Source organism: Pagrus major, chromosome 13 (genome assembly GCF_040436345.1).
Source record: "Pagrus major chromosome 13, Pma_NU_1.0".
Taxonomy (NCBI): domain Eukaryota; kingdom Metazoa; phylum Chordata; class Actinopteri; order Spariformes; family Sparidae; genus Pagrus; species Pagrus major.
Window position 1 is genome coordinate 7632321 of NC_133227.1, and position 14593 is coordinate 7646913.

A 14593-nucleotide genomic window follows, 5' to 3' on the forward strand; every position below is an offset into this window, starting at 1 on the left:
TACCCTTGCTCTCTCTTCCCCTCCCTCCCTCCCTCCCTCCCTCCCTCCCTCCCCCCTTGTCCCTTGGCTTTTCTCCCCTCTCTTGCCCCTCTGTCTTCTTGTTCTGTGTTTGAATGGAGAAGCTGGGTTCCCCGGAACCTGCACACCCTTCACCGGGTGCAGGGCCCGTTGCTGAGGAGTCTGTTGCCAAGACAGCAGGGGTTGAGGGAGACGAGGCAGTGACGGCTGTCAGCTCCAAACTGTTTCGGTGTGCGTGCGTTAGACGTTGGATACCACTGGTCTACAGAGAGGAACTCTACCAAGTCTTACGGCTCTCGGGCCCATTGGTGAGTAGGGGAAAGTTGAAGTGTTGGTGGGAGGGTGTTGGTATGTGCCACATTCATTTGATTAGTGTATTCCTTTAATCTAGAATGTGCACTGTAATAGAGTAAAATCCGTTACCAGTTCTGAATAACATACAGCACGCAAAAGGTGAAATAAAGCAGTGATAATAGTGTAAGTGCAAACCTGTCTGTGCTTGGTGATTTCATGACACCGCTTTTAAACTTGAAACTACTTTGCCGACCACAGATAAGCTGCTGAACACATGTTTGGAGCAATATGCATCAGTTTGACCTGATCAATGATGAGCTGAAATGAGTCAAATCTTTCTGTGTGTCTCTGCAGCTGCTGTCTCGGATTCTGAACTTTCTCCTGCCTTTTGTAATCACCATATTCTGTGGTCACATTGGAAATGCAGAGCTGGCTGGATACGCTCTCGCCTCAGCGGTACTATATCTATTTCTTTGGTGACTGACTTGATTTTACCTGCTGCCACGAAAGGAAAACTGCAACCATAACTCTTTCTACTTACTCAGCTACTTCTGCTGCAGCTGCTCAGTGTTTGTTCGTGTGTGTGTTTTTTGTTACGATGGTGGTTCACTTAACGCATTAGTATCTGTATCATACAGTGCAGGTCTTCAGAGTTTGGTAAGTGATTTGGTCCTGATGCTCATTTTGTGCACCTTTAAAAAGACACTTAGCAATACTCTGATTTTATATGTCAGAAGGGTGAAAGAAAAGGAAAGACATGCACCTCAGCACCTGCCATGTCACATGGGGTACAGACATGGAAAACAGCGAAAATGGTACAGCTATTGTGCAACTGCACAAACAGAAGGAATGTAGACAGAAGTCTGAACAGACTCAGGAACACCAAAGAGAGGTGAAGCAATGTGAAATGATTCTTCCTCAGAGGCAATCTAAGATTAACACTCATAGCTGAATGAATGAAACATGTCATAGAATTTAAATATTTTTTACAAACCCAGAATGACCAAGCAAACAGAGACATATGTCAGTTTAAAGGGTAGGGGTTTGATACTGAAGCTGTGTCATTGTTGAGCCCATGGAGGTTGCTTTTTCAAACTTTTCCTCCCAGTATCAAACCTCGACAACAGCTGGTTTACTTGGTCAGCCAGCAGTCGTGAGGAGGTGGTATCACATCACATCAAAGCATGCCCCATACCAAATCCTCAGCTAACTTGTTAGCAAATAGTTGCTGACTTACACATCCTGTAAGATGAGTGATTACATTTGCAAGACTGTAGACCAGCAACAGAAACATGTAGAGCAAAAAGACAAAAAAATAAAAAAGTAACTAAATTGTAGTTACGTATGATTGATGCACACAGACAGCATCAGCCCAAGTTTGGTCGGCCAACTTGGACACAAATATATGTCCCTCTTTGGTTTGCTAAATGTTGGAAGCCTTTTCACACTAATTTACATTGGCTGTTTGCCATTTGGGGCTGGACAAATAGCATAAAGTTGACTCGTTAGAGAATAGTGTGTTGGGAGTGGCTCCCCACAGTTCACATGGGGGAATCATCAGAAAGCTTGGCACTGAACCATACAGACCTAGAAACCAAAGCAATGAACACTGACCCATCAAGTGACCTGAAATTGGCTGAAATTTGCAATGAGCTGCAGACTGCAGTGTTGATTCTCAGTGTGATCGGGTGTATTGACCCTTTCAAATCACAGGGAAACATTTCTTTCATTGTTAATATCAAGAACTTAGCAGAGCTTTACTGTAAGCTTCTGGCGACATGGGTCTGGAGACATCCAGCAAATTAAACCTGATTAAAAGACAGAGCAGCAAACAAAGTACGAGGTCAGGGTGTGTTTGTGTCGTACATTCTCTACTGAAACAGTTGTCTTTAAAAGGAAAGACACTACAGGTCAATATGGCAGGAAAATGACTACATCTAGACAATTAGATTTTGTATTGCAAGTTTGTTTGAGATGTCATGTTTAAACATGCAAATGAGACAAATTAAATACACAATAATTTCCATTCATTTCCATAACAGAAACCTGAAATAAGCGTCCAAATTTGTCTGAAAGAAGACATGTTCTGGAAGCAAAATAGTCCAAAATCTCAAAATTAATTACAGATTGTAATTTGTGTCAATTGCACAAGTTAGGTCAGATTTTTCTGACTTCCTCCCACCAGAGTACTGAGCAGTAATTCTTCCAATAACCTACTTTGCTTGACACACAGCAGGAGTCCCTCTGCTCCATAAGGACTACCTATTGCTCAGACATGAGCTTTTTCACCCCGTGCTGCACCTGGCCTCCAGTGTTGATACATGTGACCACACAGTGTCTGCTGCACTGCTTTTCTTGGAATCAGTTTCGTCCTTATATACCGAACAGTTTCCATGAACTATAGAACCACATACACATTCGTTGCTGAAACATCTGAGGTGTAGGAGCGACATGTTCTTGGGTTGGTCTCTGTGAGGACAGCTGGGTGTCAATGGATCACATACATGTACTCAGAGTTATGGACAATAAAGTAGAAGACATCTGAACAGTAAAATTTCATAATGAAAGTCTAACTTCAAGGGTTTTTTGTGTGTTTGATTCTCAGACCATTAACGTGAGCACAACTGCAACAGGCTATGGCCTTACCATGGCTTGTGACACACTCATTTCTCAGGTGAGTCAACCACATTATCTGTGCCTTTTAATTACTGGGTGTTATACTGGAAGTAGTAACCAGATTCAGTCCTCATTTTTATTTTGCAGACATATGGCAGTAAGAACATGAAACGAGTGGGAGTAATTCTCCAGAGGGGCTCATTGATCCTGCTGCTGTTTTGTCTGCCCTGTTGGGCTCTCCTCATCAACTCTTACAACTTACTTCTCCTCCTGCAACAAGAGCATGAGGTGGCGAGGTAAATTGACTGATGACTACCTTACATACTGTGTACAGTCAGTGTGTGTGTGCTCTGTTGTAGGCAAACTGTTATCAGGTTGTTTAACCTACCTACATTTTTATCTTTAATGTCATGGTCCTTATCAGCAGTATTACTGACATCTATATTATCCATGTGTGGTATCATTCTAGGTCAGTGTCTGTATCATTTAAGGCACACAAGTCATTGTGCTTACATTCATCTTTTCTATGTGCATTTATGTATGTTTCTGTATGAACCTAAAAAATATGCAGTTTCCTGACACCTATACATACAGTATGTTATGTAAAGATTATGTATGCAACTTTAACTTTGACAAGTCAATGGCTAGAATTTAGATTTAAAACATTTGAAAAATTAACTAACATTATCAACAGAGTGTGAAGTAACAACAGTGTTGACATTGTGTCAAAGATGTCTGTGTACTGTGTTGCAGAGATGTCTACTGAAGTTAGCATGCTAACCAGCTAGCCCTGTCCGCTCCTGTCTTGAAATATCACTTTGTACTAGCAGGAGGTGATAGTCCGATAGCTGCCGTAGTTTCAGTTGGCAGATACATTCCAGTTTTTAATGTAATAAATGAACAAAATAAACTCACAAAATGTTAAGAAATGAAGTACCCTGCCCTTTACGCCATGGTGACTACCCCTGTGATCCGAGGTTTGGGTCAAGACAAACTCTAGGGCTCCACGGCTCACTGAACCATGAGCTAATCCGCTAACGGTAGCCGGTTCCTCTAGTGATATGCTGCCCTCCATGTTTTTGGATAATTTTTTAATGTTTTTTAAAGTTTTTTTTAATATTCAACAAATTATACCTTTTAATATGAACAGGCACAGTTTCGATATTGCACACTTGAAGAAAGAGGGGCCTATCTGAGGTGAAAGTGAATTATTGTCTGTGTTTGCCCTACTAAATTGATATCACTCTGTTTGCCTCCCCTTCAGAATTGCCCACCTCTACATGATGGTGTTTCTACCTGCTGTTCCTGTAAGTGCACTGAACCGAAACACTCCCCAGAGTCAGAAAAGATATGGTGTGGTCTCCCAAGGGACAAAATGTTTACTGCTTAATTCCATGCATGTTGAATTATGCAATATTCTGCACATAGTCGAGTTACAGAATCAGCACATTAGGACATACTGTAGGTTCTGTATTAAAGATTAAGGAATGCAAAACAAGTTTAGGTGCCTCAGAAAGCAAAGCAACAAGATTTTGAGTTTTGGAATTGAAAAATCCACTTTTCTTCTCCTTGCTACAGGCCATGTTCCTGCACCAGCTGCAAGTTGCCTACCTCCAAAACCAAGTGAGTCTATAACAGGGGAACAGGTGCACTGCACTGAACCCCTGCCACAATAAATGGACTGCAATTTTCCCAAAGCAAATTCAGGAAATGGTGACACTCCAGTGGTTAACCCCCCCCAGAAAGAATGACTTCACATCTTGATCATATTCATGAATTGAATTTGCATCAGAGATGGTGTCACACTAAACCGTGAGAGCAGTTCTGTCCAACATGAATCTGGAAAAACGCCCCTGTAAACTGTTTGTATAAGGGCAGGAACTATAAAAAAAATGCATAAAGTATCTGTCCTTCACCATCTATCACAGACTAACTTCAACCAATCAGATCAACAGTAGGAGAGTGCATCCATCAGTGGAGCCTGATGTTATATCAAACTCTTACCAAAACCAATCAAGACAAGAGCAAAAACATGTTTTCCAACAAGAAAAGCTTTCAGGGCTGTTTGCTCTTCTTTAAATTAAATGCAGCACCCGTCCCATGTAGCTATATGGTTAAGTAATTAGTTAGGGGGGTCGTAGTACTATGGGTGGGGCCCTGGGTACTTTTATTTAGGGCTGACCATGCTAACCTGTGTAACAAGAGAGAAACTACTTGCTTTATTTATTAATTTTTAATTAAATGACAGTGCTTCCACTTAGCAGGAAAAAGTATGAATTACTGGTTTTAACTTAATATTCCCTTTTAACCCAAAACACAACTTAGTGCCATGTAAATATCTTAATGAAATGCAAATATGACACAAAGACAGTACTTTAAATTCAAATGTCGAATTAAGTTATATATAAAAAATATTTAAACACAACAAAAAAACTGTCAATTTTCACCAATAGGTACCAGGTACTCAGATTTGAGTTGTGACCTTGTTCTCAAATGATCAAATCTCATGTGCGCATTCACAGTTCTCATCTGATATTAAGCACAAACATGAGTACACATCTGTTGTTTTAAGTGAAATGTCTCCAAAACTATTGGCTGACATGAAATGTAGTTCAAACATTTATTTTCCCCCTCAGGATGTGGTGACCATTTAACTTTTCCTGTGGTAACATTTTAATTTGTCCAAAACTTTGGTTAACATTCCTTTTAGCCTTGGCTGTCCTTTGTGTTTCACCCTAATGCTAGTACACTAAACTAAAATGGTGAAAATGTTAAACATTATAGCTGCTTAACATTCACATGTTACACTTTAGCATGCTGACATTAGCATTTAGCTTAAAGCATTGTTATGCACAAGTACAGCCTCATCAAGCTGCTAGCATGGCTGTAGCCTCTCGGTCTTGATACCACTGGAGTGCTGTCTTTTTCCTAAATTTGGTTTGTCTGTCTAGAACCTGTATGAAAAATATTAATGACGTTTGACCATTAACTTTGCTAATTGTTGATTTCATGTGTTTTTGTCTGTCAGGGGATCATTCTTCCTCAGATGTACACAGCAGCAGCAGCGAACATTTTTAACTTAGCGGCAAACTACATCTTGATCTTCATCCTCGATTTGGGTGTTGTGTAAGTGTGTCATGCTGCTCCTCCTATCATTTCAATCTATGACGGACTAAAATATACTAGTTGACCCAGTATTTAAAGCAAAGAAACTCTCTTATCGCTCTCTTAATTACTTCAATGTTTTTCCACATAGGAGAGGGCTGCGGGTTGATTCATAGCCAGGGGTTTGAAAAGAAAAGGACAGGAGGTCAGAAACTTATTATGCATTTTTAATCCAAGAAGAACAACATGTTTTTTTGTTTGATTAGAGTCTGCAGTACGCTGATATTTATTGTTCTTGTACTTTATTTAGAGATGGAGGCAGTGTAGGGCAGAAAAAGAAGAGAGAGGTCCAGCTGGACAAACATTTGATTCAACAGACAGACGAGTAGACCAGTAAGGTCTCTGCGGTCGGGTCAGGTCTGTCCCTCTCCTCCCATATCAAGCATGGACTCCTGCTTGCTCCTCATTCTTAGACCCTTAGACATCAAGTGTACTCAAACCAATGTCTTGATACTGACCTCCTTTTGACTACAGAGATGAAGGGATAGAGTCCCAGTCAATGTAGACCGCCACTAGGCATCCCTCTAATATAAAAACATGTTCCTTCATGTGTGTTCGCAGTGGTTCAGCAGTCGCTAACAGCCTTTCTCAGATCTCCATCTGCCTGCTGTTGTACGGCTACATCAGATGGAGGAAGCTCCATCAGCGGACATGGGGAGGTGAGTTACATACATAAATAAATTAAATGGACAATTCAGTGTTCATGAAAACTGTCACCCTCTAAAGGCTGTATTGAATATAACCCTAACCTAACTCTGCAGGCTGGTCCATTGAATGTCTGCAGGAGTGGGACTCCTTTATGAAGCTGGCTGTTCCCAGTCTTTTTATGGTCTGCTTTGAGTGGTGGATCTGGGAGTTTGGAGGTTTCCTCGCTGGTGAGTGTTATTTGTCGCACGCTTGGTGTTTAGAGATATATTCAATTGACAATTGACATATAACACATACATATTTAGACACAAAAAGGTGTTTCCTTTTTAACCGAAATGTAAATGACTGCCCACCACCATCCACCTTTATTTAACACAGTTCTGGTCTTGGATATGGACACTAAGTGACAGCAGTATGTGGTTAATTGAAAAATTAAGAGGATAATCTATAAGTACCATGTGTGTGCCAAGTAACAAATCTGGCCTAAATTGGATATTTCTCCTCTCTCACACATTTGACATCTCAGATTAATACAAAGAGCTTGTTGAGAGATTGTTGAAGCTGATGACTCTTTGAGCCATGGTTAAAAAGTCTTTGTACATGTCTGAATCTGACCTTTGTCGTATCAGGTGTACTTGGCGAGGTGGATCTTGCTGCTCAGCATGTGTTGGTGGAAGTAGGAACCATAACATACATGGTACGGATCATCTCGTGTTCACTTGAATATTAATAGAAATATTGTTGTTTAACAATAATTAATCTTATTGGAAATTCACTTATTAACTTGAGATGAGAAGATTGATACCATCCTCTTCTCTGTATGTTGAATACAGACCTAGATCCAGGGGACGATTAGCTTAGCTAGAGAAACTCTGCACTCAAGGAGTGGACGCGGATGGATAAAGGGTTAGGGTTAGGGTTACACCTCCCCCTAAAATCACAAATTGATGCCTCTAGATTTCTCTTTGTGTATAGTGTGTGTAGGTTTAACAAGTTAGATAACTAATTAGTGAACATTAGAGGTGCTGGTGGGTTAACTTTTCAACTTTGTAGAGACCCAGGCTAGCTGTTTCCCCTTGCTTCCATTCTTTAAGCTAAGCTAAGCTAACTGCCTCCTGGCTCCAGGCTGTATTTCACAAAAGCCATGACATTGATCTTATCATCAAACTCTCAGAAAGAAAGCTAAAAGGTATTCCAAATTATTTAAGTCAGCTGTGTAATATGAGGTCCTTGCAGCTCCCTCTAGGTATCCATGCAGCTACCTGTGTGCGTGTTGGGAATGCCCTGGGGGCCGGAAACACAAACAGTGCCAAAGTCACTTGCAAAGTGGCCCTGGTTCTAACAGGTACTGTATGAACACACATACTTGAAAACACAAAAATGCATCATTAATATCATCTGAATCGAAACTGGACACTACTGATGAAGGTCTAATTATTGTATTGATCATGCATTGCAATACAACTTGGCACGTTTTACTCCTTGCGTAATGTCTTTGTTATAGGAGCGCTTGGTGTGGTACAGGCTATTGCCATCGCTGGCTACAAGTCCAACATTGGCTACTTATTTACCTCCGATGAGTGAGTTTCAGACCAGCAAACATTCATTCCTCTACCAGGTATAGGCAGCTCTGTTACTGATGATATGTTTCTCCTGTCTGCAGAAAAATTGTGGAGATTGTCTCAAAGAACCTCACAGTCCACGCGTTTCTACAATTCTTTGACGCAATTGTGGTAGGTTAATACAGAACTTTTGTTTATAGTACACAGAGTTGCTTACTTATATTTTTTTTTTGGCCTTTTATGGCTTTATTGATAGAACAGCTCAAGACAGACAGGAAACAGGATGAGAGAGAGAGGGGGGGTGACATGCAGCAAAGAGCCCCAGGCCGGGACTCGAACCCAGGGCTGCTGCAGCGAGGACAGGGCCTCTGTACATGGGACGCCTGCTCTACCAACTGAGCTAAACAGCGCCCCTGCTTACTTATATTTAATTAATATATTTTTCTTTCTTTCAATCTGTGTGTGTTTTCAGTGTGTCTGCTCAGGGGTACTTATAGGAGCTGGGATGCAGAAAATCGCTGCGGTGTCCAACTTGGTGTCTTACTACGGCATCGCTTTGCCAGTGGGAATAGCTCTGATGTTTTTTGCCAACCTCAGAATACTAGGTAATGCTTTCATGTGTTCTGCAGACAAGCATTAAGGTAGCCTGTTATCCCTGTGATCTCACACCTTCCTTTTTAGGATTGGGATCCCAGTTTTAGGTCTGAAAATGTTCACAACCCCAGCTATCGGAAATAGATAAATTTCTTTTTCTATTTGACACTTGAAAAATGTTTACATCACCAATGTGTGTACAATAGTGCTCACTTGTCTCATCATGCTTTAATAGATTGCTGTGGTGCACATCACGCTACAACCTAAAGTCAAGTGGTGTTGTCAAGATCGTGAATCTCATCAGTGACGTCTATGATTTCATGAAAAACAACAGCACTAGATCCAGCTCAGAGAAGAAATACAGAGTTCACATAAAAACTGAATAGGTCAACCACCCAGTAAAAGTTTATCTAACTTGCTAACCTGCCTAGTGGGATGACAAGGCATTGTTAAGCTACACTTTAACCAGGGTCGCCCTAAGACTAGCTTCTGTATACAGGTTAACACACAGATAAACGGAAAGAAAATACAACTAGAGGACCACTTTATTGTTTTAAAACGAAATGCTAAAATACCAAAGCATGCAATCAGATTTAAAATGGCAATACTGGGATCCTAAAATACCATTTTGGTTTTGAGCTGCAAGAAAGTAAAAAAATGAATCGTACACAACCACTAAAAAAAAGATACGACTGTCAAAGGGCTATAGCCTTCTATCCAATTCTCTTTCACCACTATTTAAACTTAAATTATGCACACAAATGCACACACAGTCACTGCAAACAAACTCTCCTAACTTATCTGCATGCAAGTGTACGGCAAAACAGATGGCCAGCACCCCCAGCAGTACAGCCACTGTATCAACACTAAATGAGAAAGTGCAGAGACAGCATTAAAACAATTTCAAAGGATCTATAGGGGCACAGTAGGTCAGTCTCAATCATAAATATTTCTTGTATGCTCTATTTGCAATGACTAGCACCTCTGAACTGTGCCAGCAGGAGTCAGAAATGAGGTAGTGTGTCTCTATTTAAATCCAGGTTCATTAATTGAACCCACAAACCCACTGCTGCACCAGACAGTCCTTAATTTCCTTCCCTGCAGCCTACCATTTACCCCTTGCCAGAGTGGATCTTTGCTGTCCAGTCCAAGTGTGCATGCTGTGATAAATGCACACACAAACACACACACACATGCACACACACGCGCGCTCGCACACACACACACACATCAAAAATCTGACCTTATGGGGTGCGTATGTTCCTGCTTGTATCTATACTTCCTTCGGTGACCCATGAAGAACTTAAGAAACCTTATTATGCAGCTGTTTGGAAAAAAGTTTAACCTGACTGTTCTTAAACAGTGTACCCGAAAGTCATAAGATATCGTTTTAAAATGTTTCTTTAGTAAAAATGAAAGTCACCCATACAAATAGTACTTGAGTAAAAGTCTTAAATGAATCCGATACTAACTGTACTTAAGTGTAAAAAATACAAGTAAAAGTAAATTAAACATTTATTTAAATGTTTGTTTATAATGAGGACTAGGGGACGACTCATTTTCAGCCTGGCCGATTTTTAGATCCGATATTCAGCATTTTTCTGTTTATTGGCATGTTTATTTTTTTCTTTTTATCTGATTGCTGATTAACTAAAGTAATGTAATTAGAAATGTGCCACCTTGGCTCTGATGCAGCCGGTAATCTGCAAAGTAACTAGTCACTAAAGGTATCAAATAGATGTAGTGGAGTATAAAGTAGCAGAAAATGGAAATACTCAAGTAGTGTACAAGTACCTCAAATTGGTACATTGTACTTGGTTACATTCGAGTACTATTCTTACATGTTCAGTGGGTGGGATTTAGTAGCACCTAGTGGTGAAGTAAAAAAAAAGGGAAATGTTATTATTATTGCATTTCTTCCCCTAATTATCCCTAAATCCTACACACTGGAACTCTGAATTGTATTTCATCAATTCACTTTCGAATCGTTGTTGTTGAATTAAGGATTTCCAAAGTAGCTCAGAGTGTAATAATACAGTAAAATAAGGTTGTGAAATATCTCAACAACTAGGATGGACTGCCTTAAAATATGACAGACATACATTGATATTCCCCTCAGGATGAATTGTAACGTTTCATCTCGCACCATCATCATGGCAAAATTGTCTTTTGGCTAATGACCAAATAACCAGAAAAACTAATGGCATAAATTGATATAGTGACCATGGTGAACACAAGCATGTTATCACTGCCAATGTGAGCACGTTAGCATGCTGACTTTAGCATTTAGCTGTGCATGTAGGTGCAAGCATCACCTTTTTGCCAAACATATTAAGTATATAAAGTTATTAACTTGTATGTATGACGTGAATACACAGTAGATATTTCCTTAATGCGTTTATATTTGTGTCTCTCTTGTTAGGCCTGTGGCTGGGGCTCTCCATTTGTATTGCCATTCAGGCGGGTTTCTTCCTGGTTCTAATCTTCAAACTCAATTGGAAGAAAGTCACACTTAAGGTAGGATGATCTTAATGTACTTTAAACCATTACAAACCAAACCTTTCCAAAAAGCATCGAGGGCAGGAATGTAAAGGGCGGTGAGCAAATGAAACATACTATCAGGAATTTTGTTTTTGTTTGAGTTTCATTAGGGGGCAAACTCATTAAGACATTTTGGCATTCCTGCAGCATTTTCCTCACACAAATTGAATATTGGCAGCATTTAAATTTTGTTTTGCTTCAATTTTTCAGCAAAAGTCATATCAATCAAAAATCTCTTTTTATTTTGTCATGTTTCTGTCATTTTTCTTAAAAAAAAACTAAAAATGCATTATTTTTTAAAGAATAATGGAGGTTGGGGTTATATATTTGTTTTTGGATTGTGAACCTCACTCTAATGCGTTTTTAGGCTCAACTGCGAGCTGGAAAGAAAGTGATGCTGATACCAAAGCGTCCTGCGAGCACAGTACTGACTGAAGCGATGGTGTCTGACTCCTCTGACTGCCCTAATACAGTAAGTGCATATACTATATGTAAACAGTGTGTGGTGTGTAGTAGAGCAGGCTGTCCTCACTTTTTTGATTGTGTTAGTTTTATCTATACCTGGGTTACTCGCATAATGATTAACAGCAGCATCTTTGCACCCTGAAGGCCCAGCTGGACAGTGAAGAAGAATCTAAAGCAGCCGGCTACAGTCCAGTCCACACCCAGGATCAGGAGCTGAAAGCAGCCCACGAGGCTGAGGGCAACGACACAAATGCAGGCGGGACTGAGGGGGATGCTGAAAAGAGCAAAAATACTTCAAACACCAAACCTCAAGCGCCGCTTTCTGTCACTCACCTCATCTTGCGTCGAGGACTCACCTTCGTTGTCACAGTTCTAATTTTGGTTGTAGGTATGGCTCTCCATTTTGCGTTTCCTGTGCCGGCACACACAGCTGAGAGCAGAGCCAACTTCACCCAGAACTGGTCTAATGACTCCACTCTTACACCACTGGTTCCTCTGAACCTGACCACCAACCTCTGAGCTATCGCTGACCTCTAAATGTAGACATCTAGTGGCTGAACACACTTCTCACAAACTGACAATTTAGATCTCCTCTTTAGACAGGAAAGTGTCGCATTACTGTCTTTTAATAGTCCACTCATAGACTTGGGATGTCACTTTGTAAAGCTACAGAGAAAAATACGTCTCAGTGCTGCACTGCTGAGCAAATCCACAGAAAGCTGGGAATGACATCAAACGAGACTGGCAGGATGAACAAAGGTCTTGTTCCAAAGATCGTGTTTTAACCTGCTCAGCCTGAGATGCTCAACTGGGACTGCAAGATGCATCATAAAACCCTCACTATGAGACCACGTGAGCATCAAGGAACAAATGTTTTTCCACAGATAGCTTTTGATTTTTGCACCTATTATTGTCTTGATTTCCATTTTTCCCTGTGACATATATTTTCTTTCTTACTGACTTTAAATGATTTTTTCTCGTGTTTTAACTTTAAGATTGTCTGTAAATATCTGATGTAAAATTTACAAGCATGCATGTAAATATGTAATACACAGTATAGCTGTATGAGAAGGCTATTACTGCATCGTCTTCCCGTATCATTGTGACTCTGCTCTGGTTTTCTTCAGGACGGAGGTGATTCATTAATAATAAGCTACTTATTTTCTTACTGCATATTTATGGCCAATATGTTAATGTAGTGCCATATGATAGCACTGTAATCAATAAAAACAACTGTACAAACAGTATAGAAAATGCCACTCTCTAACATGTAGGCTAGACTTATTTAACCAGACTTTCACTTTATCAGACACACGTTGGTAATGAAACTGAATAAACAGAAGAAACACCAAACCCAGATATATATTTCATCATATCTCATCATGACTGTCACCAAGATTTACAGATATCAGTAAATAAAAGCACTATTGTGAGGAGACTGTAGCAACGGCTGTTCTATTAAAAGCTGGAGCCCAAAGATTTGTTACAATGAGTCAGTGGAGGCAAAGGTTGCTCATGATGTTACTGTTGTTGCTTTACTCTTTAAATGAACTCAAAAGACTCGGGTAAGTTGTTATTAAAGGCTATTTGGTGAGTCATGATAAAACAATGGTTTAGCCGCTGCTTTTTAAGGACATAAAAGGCTTCTACCCTTCAGAAAAAAAAAGTCACTGCCAGACCTCAATGAATGATGTCATAACTCTGTACTTAAGTGATTGGTCAAAGACAATCAGTGCTAAGACAGCAATCGACTGACGATTACAGATTTTGTCATCCAGGAAAGGAAGCAATCATAGATTTCTGTCACATAACATACTAAGAGTAGTAATAGGTAGAACTGCACAATTTACACAAAGTCGCCACAATAAGTGGATGATGAATTCAGGTAAATGTCGCACAGGCTTCAATATGCTGATAATTTCTGCACTGATGAGAGCAACCCCATGCCAAAGATCAACACTGTTGCTCAACATTAATACCTTGCAGGCCGCAAAGCCCGTGCATATTAGTTTTGGACCTTTTTTTCACTGAAATAGTATGTGACATCATCTTAATTTCATTGAATTCCAGTTCGTTATTGTACCGCATGGTGACACAGCCAAGAAGTTAATATGAGATTCCTTAAGCTACTGTATCACACAAGTTCTAGTCTAACGATAGTGACAGCAAATCTTTACACAGTCACTTGTTAATGAGGCCACAGCATGTTACTGATTGCAGTCTCTGGAGGTGAGCGGGCCAAGATTACAGTCTCTGTGAGGAGCCTGTGGCAATGTCTCTGTTGATGAGCTGCACTGAAGCTCAGACGACGGTGTCACCAAGTATGAATCAAGCCTGATTTACATGTTGAATAACGATAAATTAATATGCAAGTTTTTTTTACGTGACTGTTGCAAACATCAATCTGTTTTGAGCCAGTGCCGATGTCAGTCTGGAGAGTGCAGTGGCTTGTGGGTGCACTGGCCTGAGTGGAGATTTTAACAGACACCTCTAGGGTGAAAGCTCTTTTCAAGTTACCACATAGTGAAATGAATCTGTTTAGTTTATACCTGACAAGAGAACAATCTCTTCAGGAAAGCCTGACTGTGGCCTGAAAGCAAATGTGACTGAACCGAATAATAATTCTTTCATCTGATGAAGACTTCTGTGGGTAAGAACTGGAAATAATAGAATATGTTAATTTACTGTGA

At 40.2% G+C, this 14593-nt stretch overlaps 1 protein-coding gene across 1 annotated transcript; it reads left to right on the forward strand.

The window, feature by feature from the left end:
- Positions 1-83: 83 nt before the first annotated feature.
- Positions 84-13339, forward strand: slc47a1 (solute carrier family 47 member 1). Its single transcript, XM_073480078.1, has 17 exons — positions 84-326; positions 667-768; positions 2918-2986; positions 3076-3224; positions 4193-4235; positions 4507-4551; positions 5957-6054; positions 6655-6752; positions 6855-6968; positions 7371-7438; positions 7978-8086; positions 8246-8321; positions 8405-8474; positions 8776-8908; positions 11320-11414; positions 11806-11910; positions 12048-13339. Exons 1-17 carry the CDS (start codon positions 114-116, stop codon positions 12420-12422), a joined length of 1962 nt encoding a protein of 653 aa, XP_073336179.1. The 5' UTR covers positions 84-113; the 3' UTR covers positions 12423-13339.
- The last annotated feature ends 1254 nt before the right edge of the window (positions 13340-14593 follow it).

Bases quoted from the DNA above. Each gene is read 5' to 3' on its own strand.
- slc47a1 (XM_073480078.1), top strand. From the start codon at position 114: ATGGAGAAGCTGGGTTCCCCGGAACCTGCACACCCTTCACCGGGTGCA. The intron at 3,225-4,192 runs GTAAATTGACTG...CCTCCCCTTCAG, and splicing joins CAAGAGCATGAGGTGGCGAG to AATTGCCCACCTCTACATGA. The intron at 8,087-8,245 runs GTACTGTATGAA...TCTTTGTTATAG, and splicing joins AGTGGCCCTGGTTCTAACAG to GAGCGCTTGGTGTGGTACAG.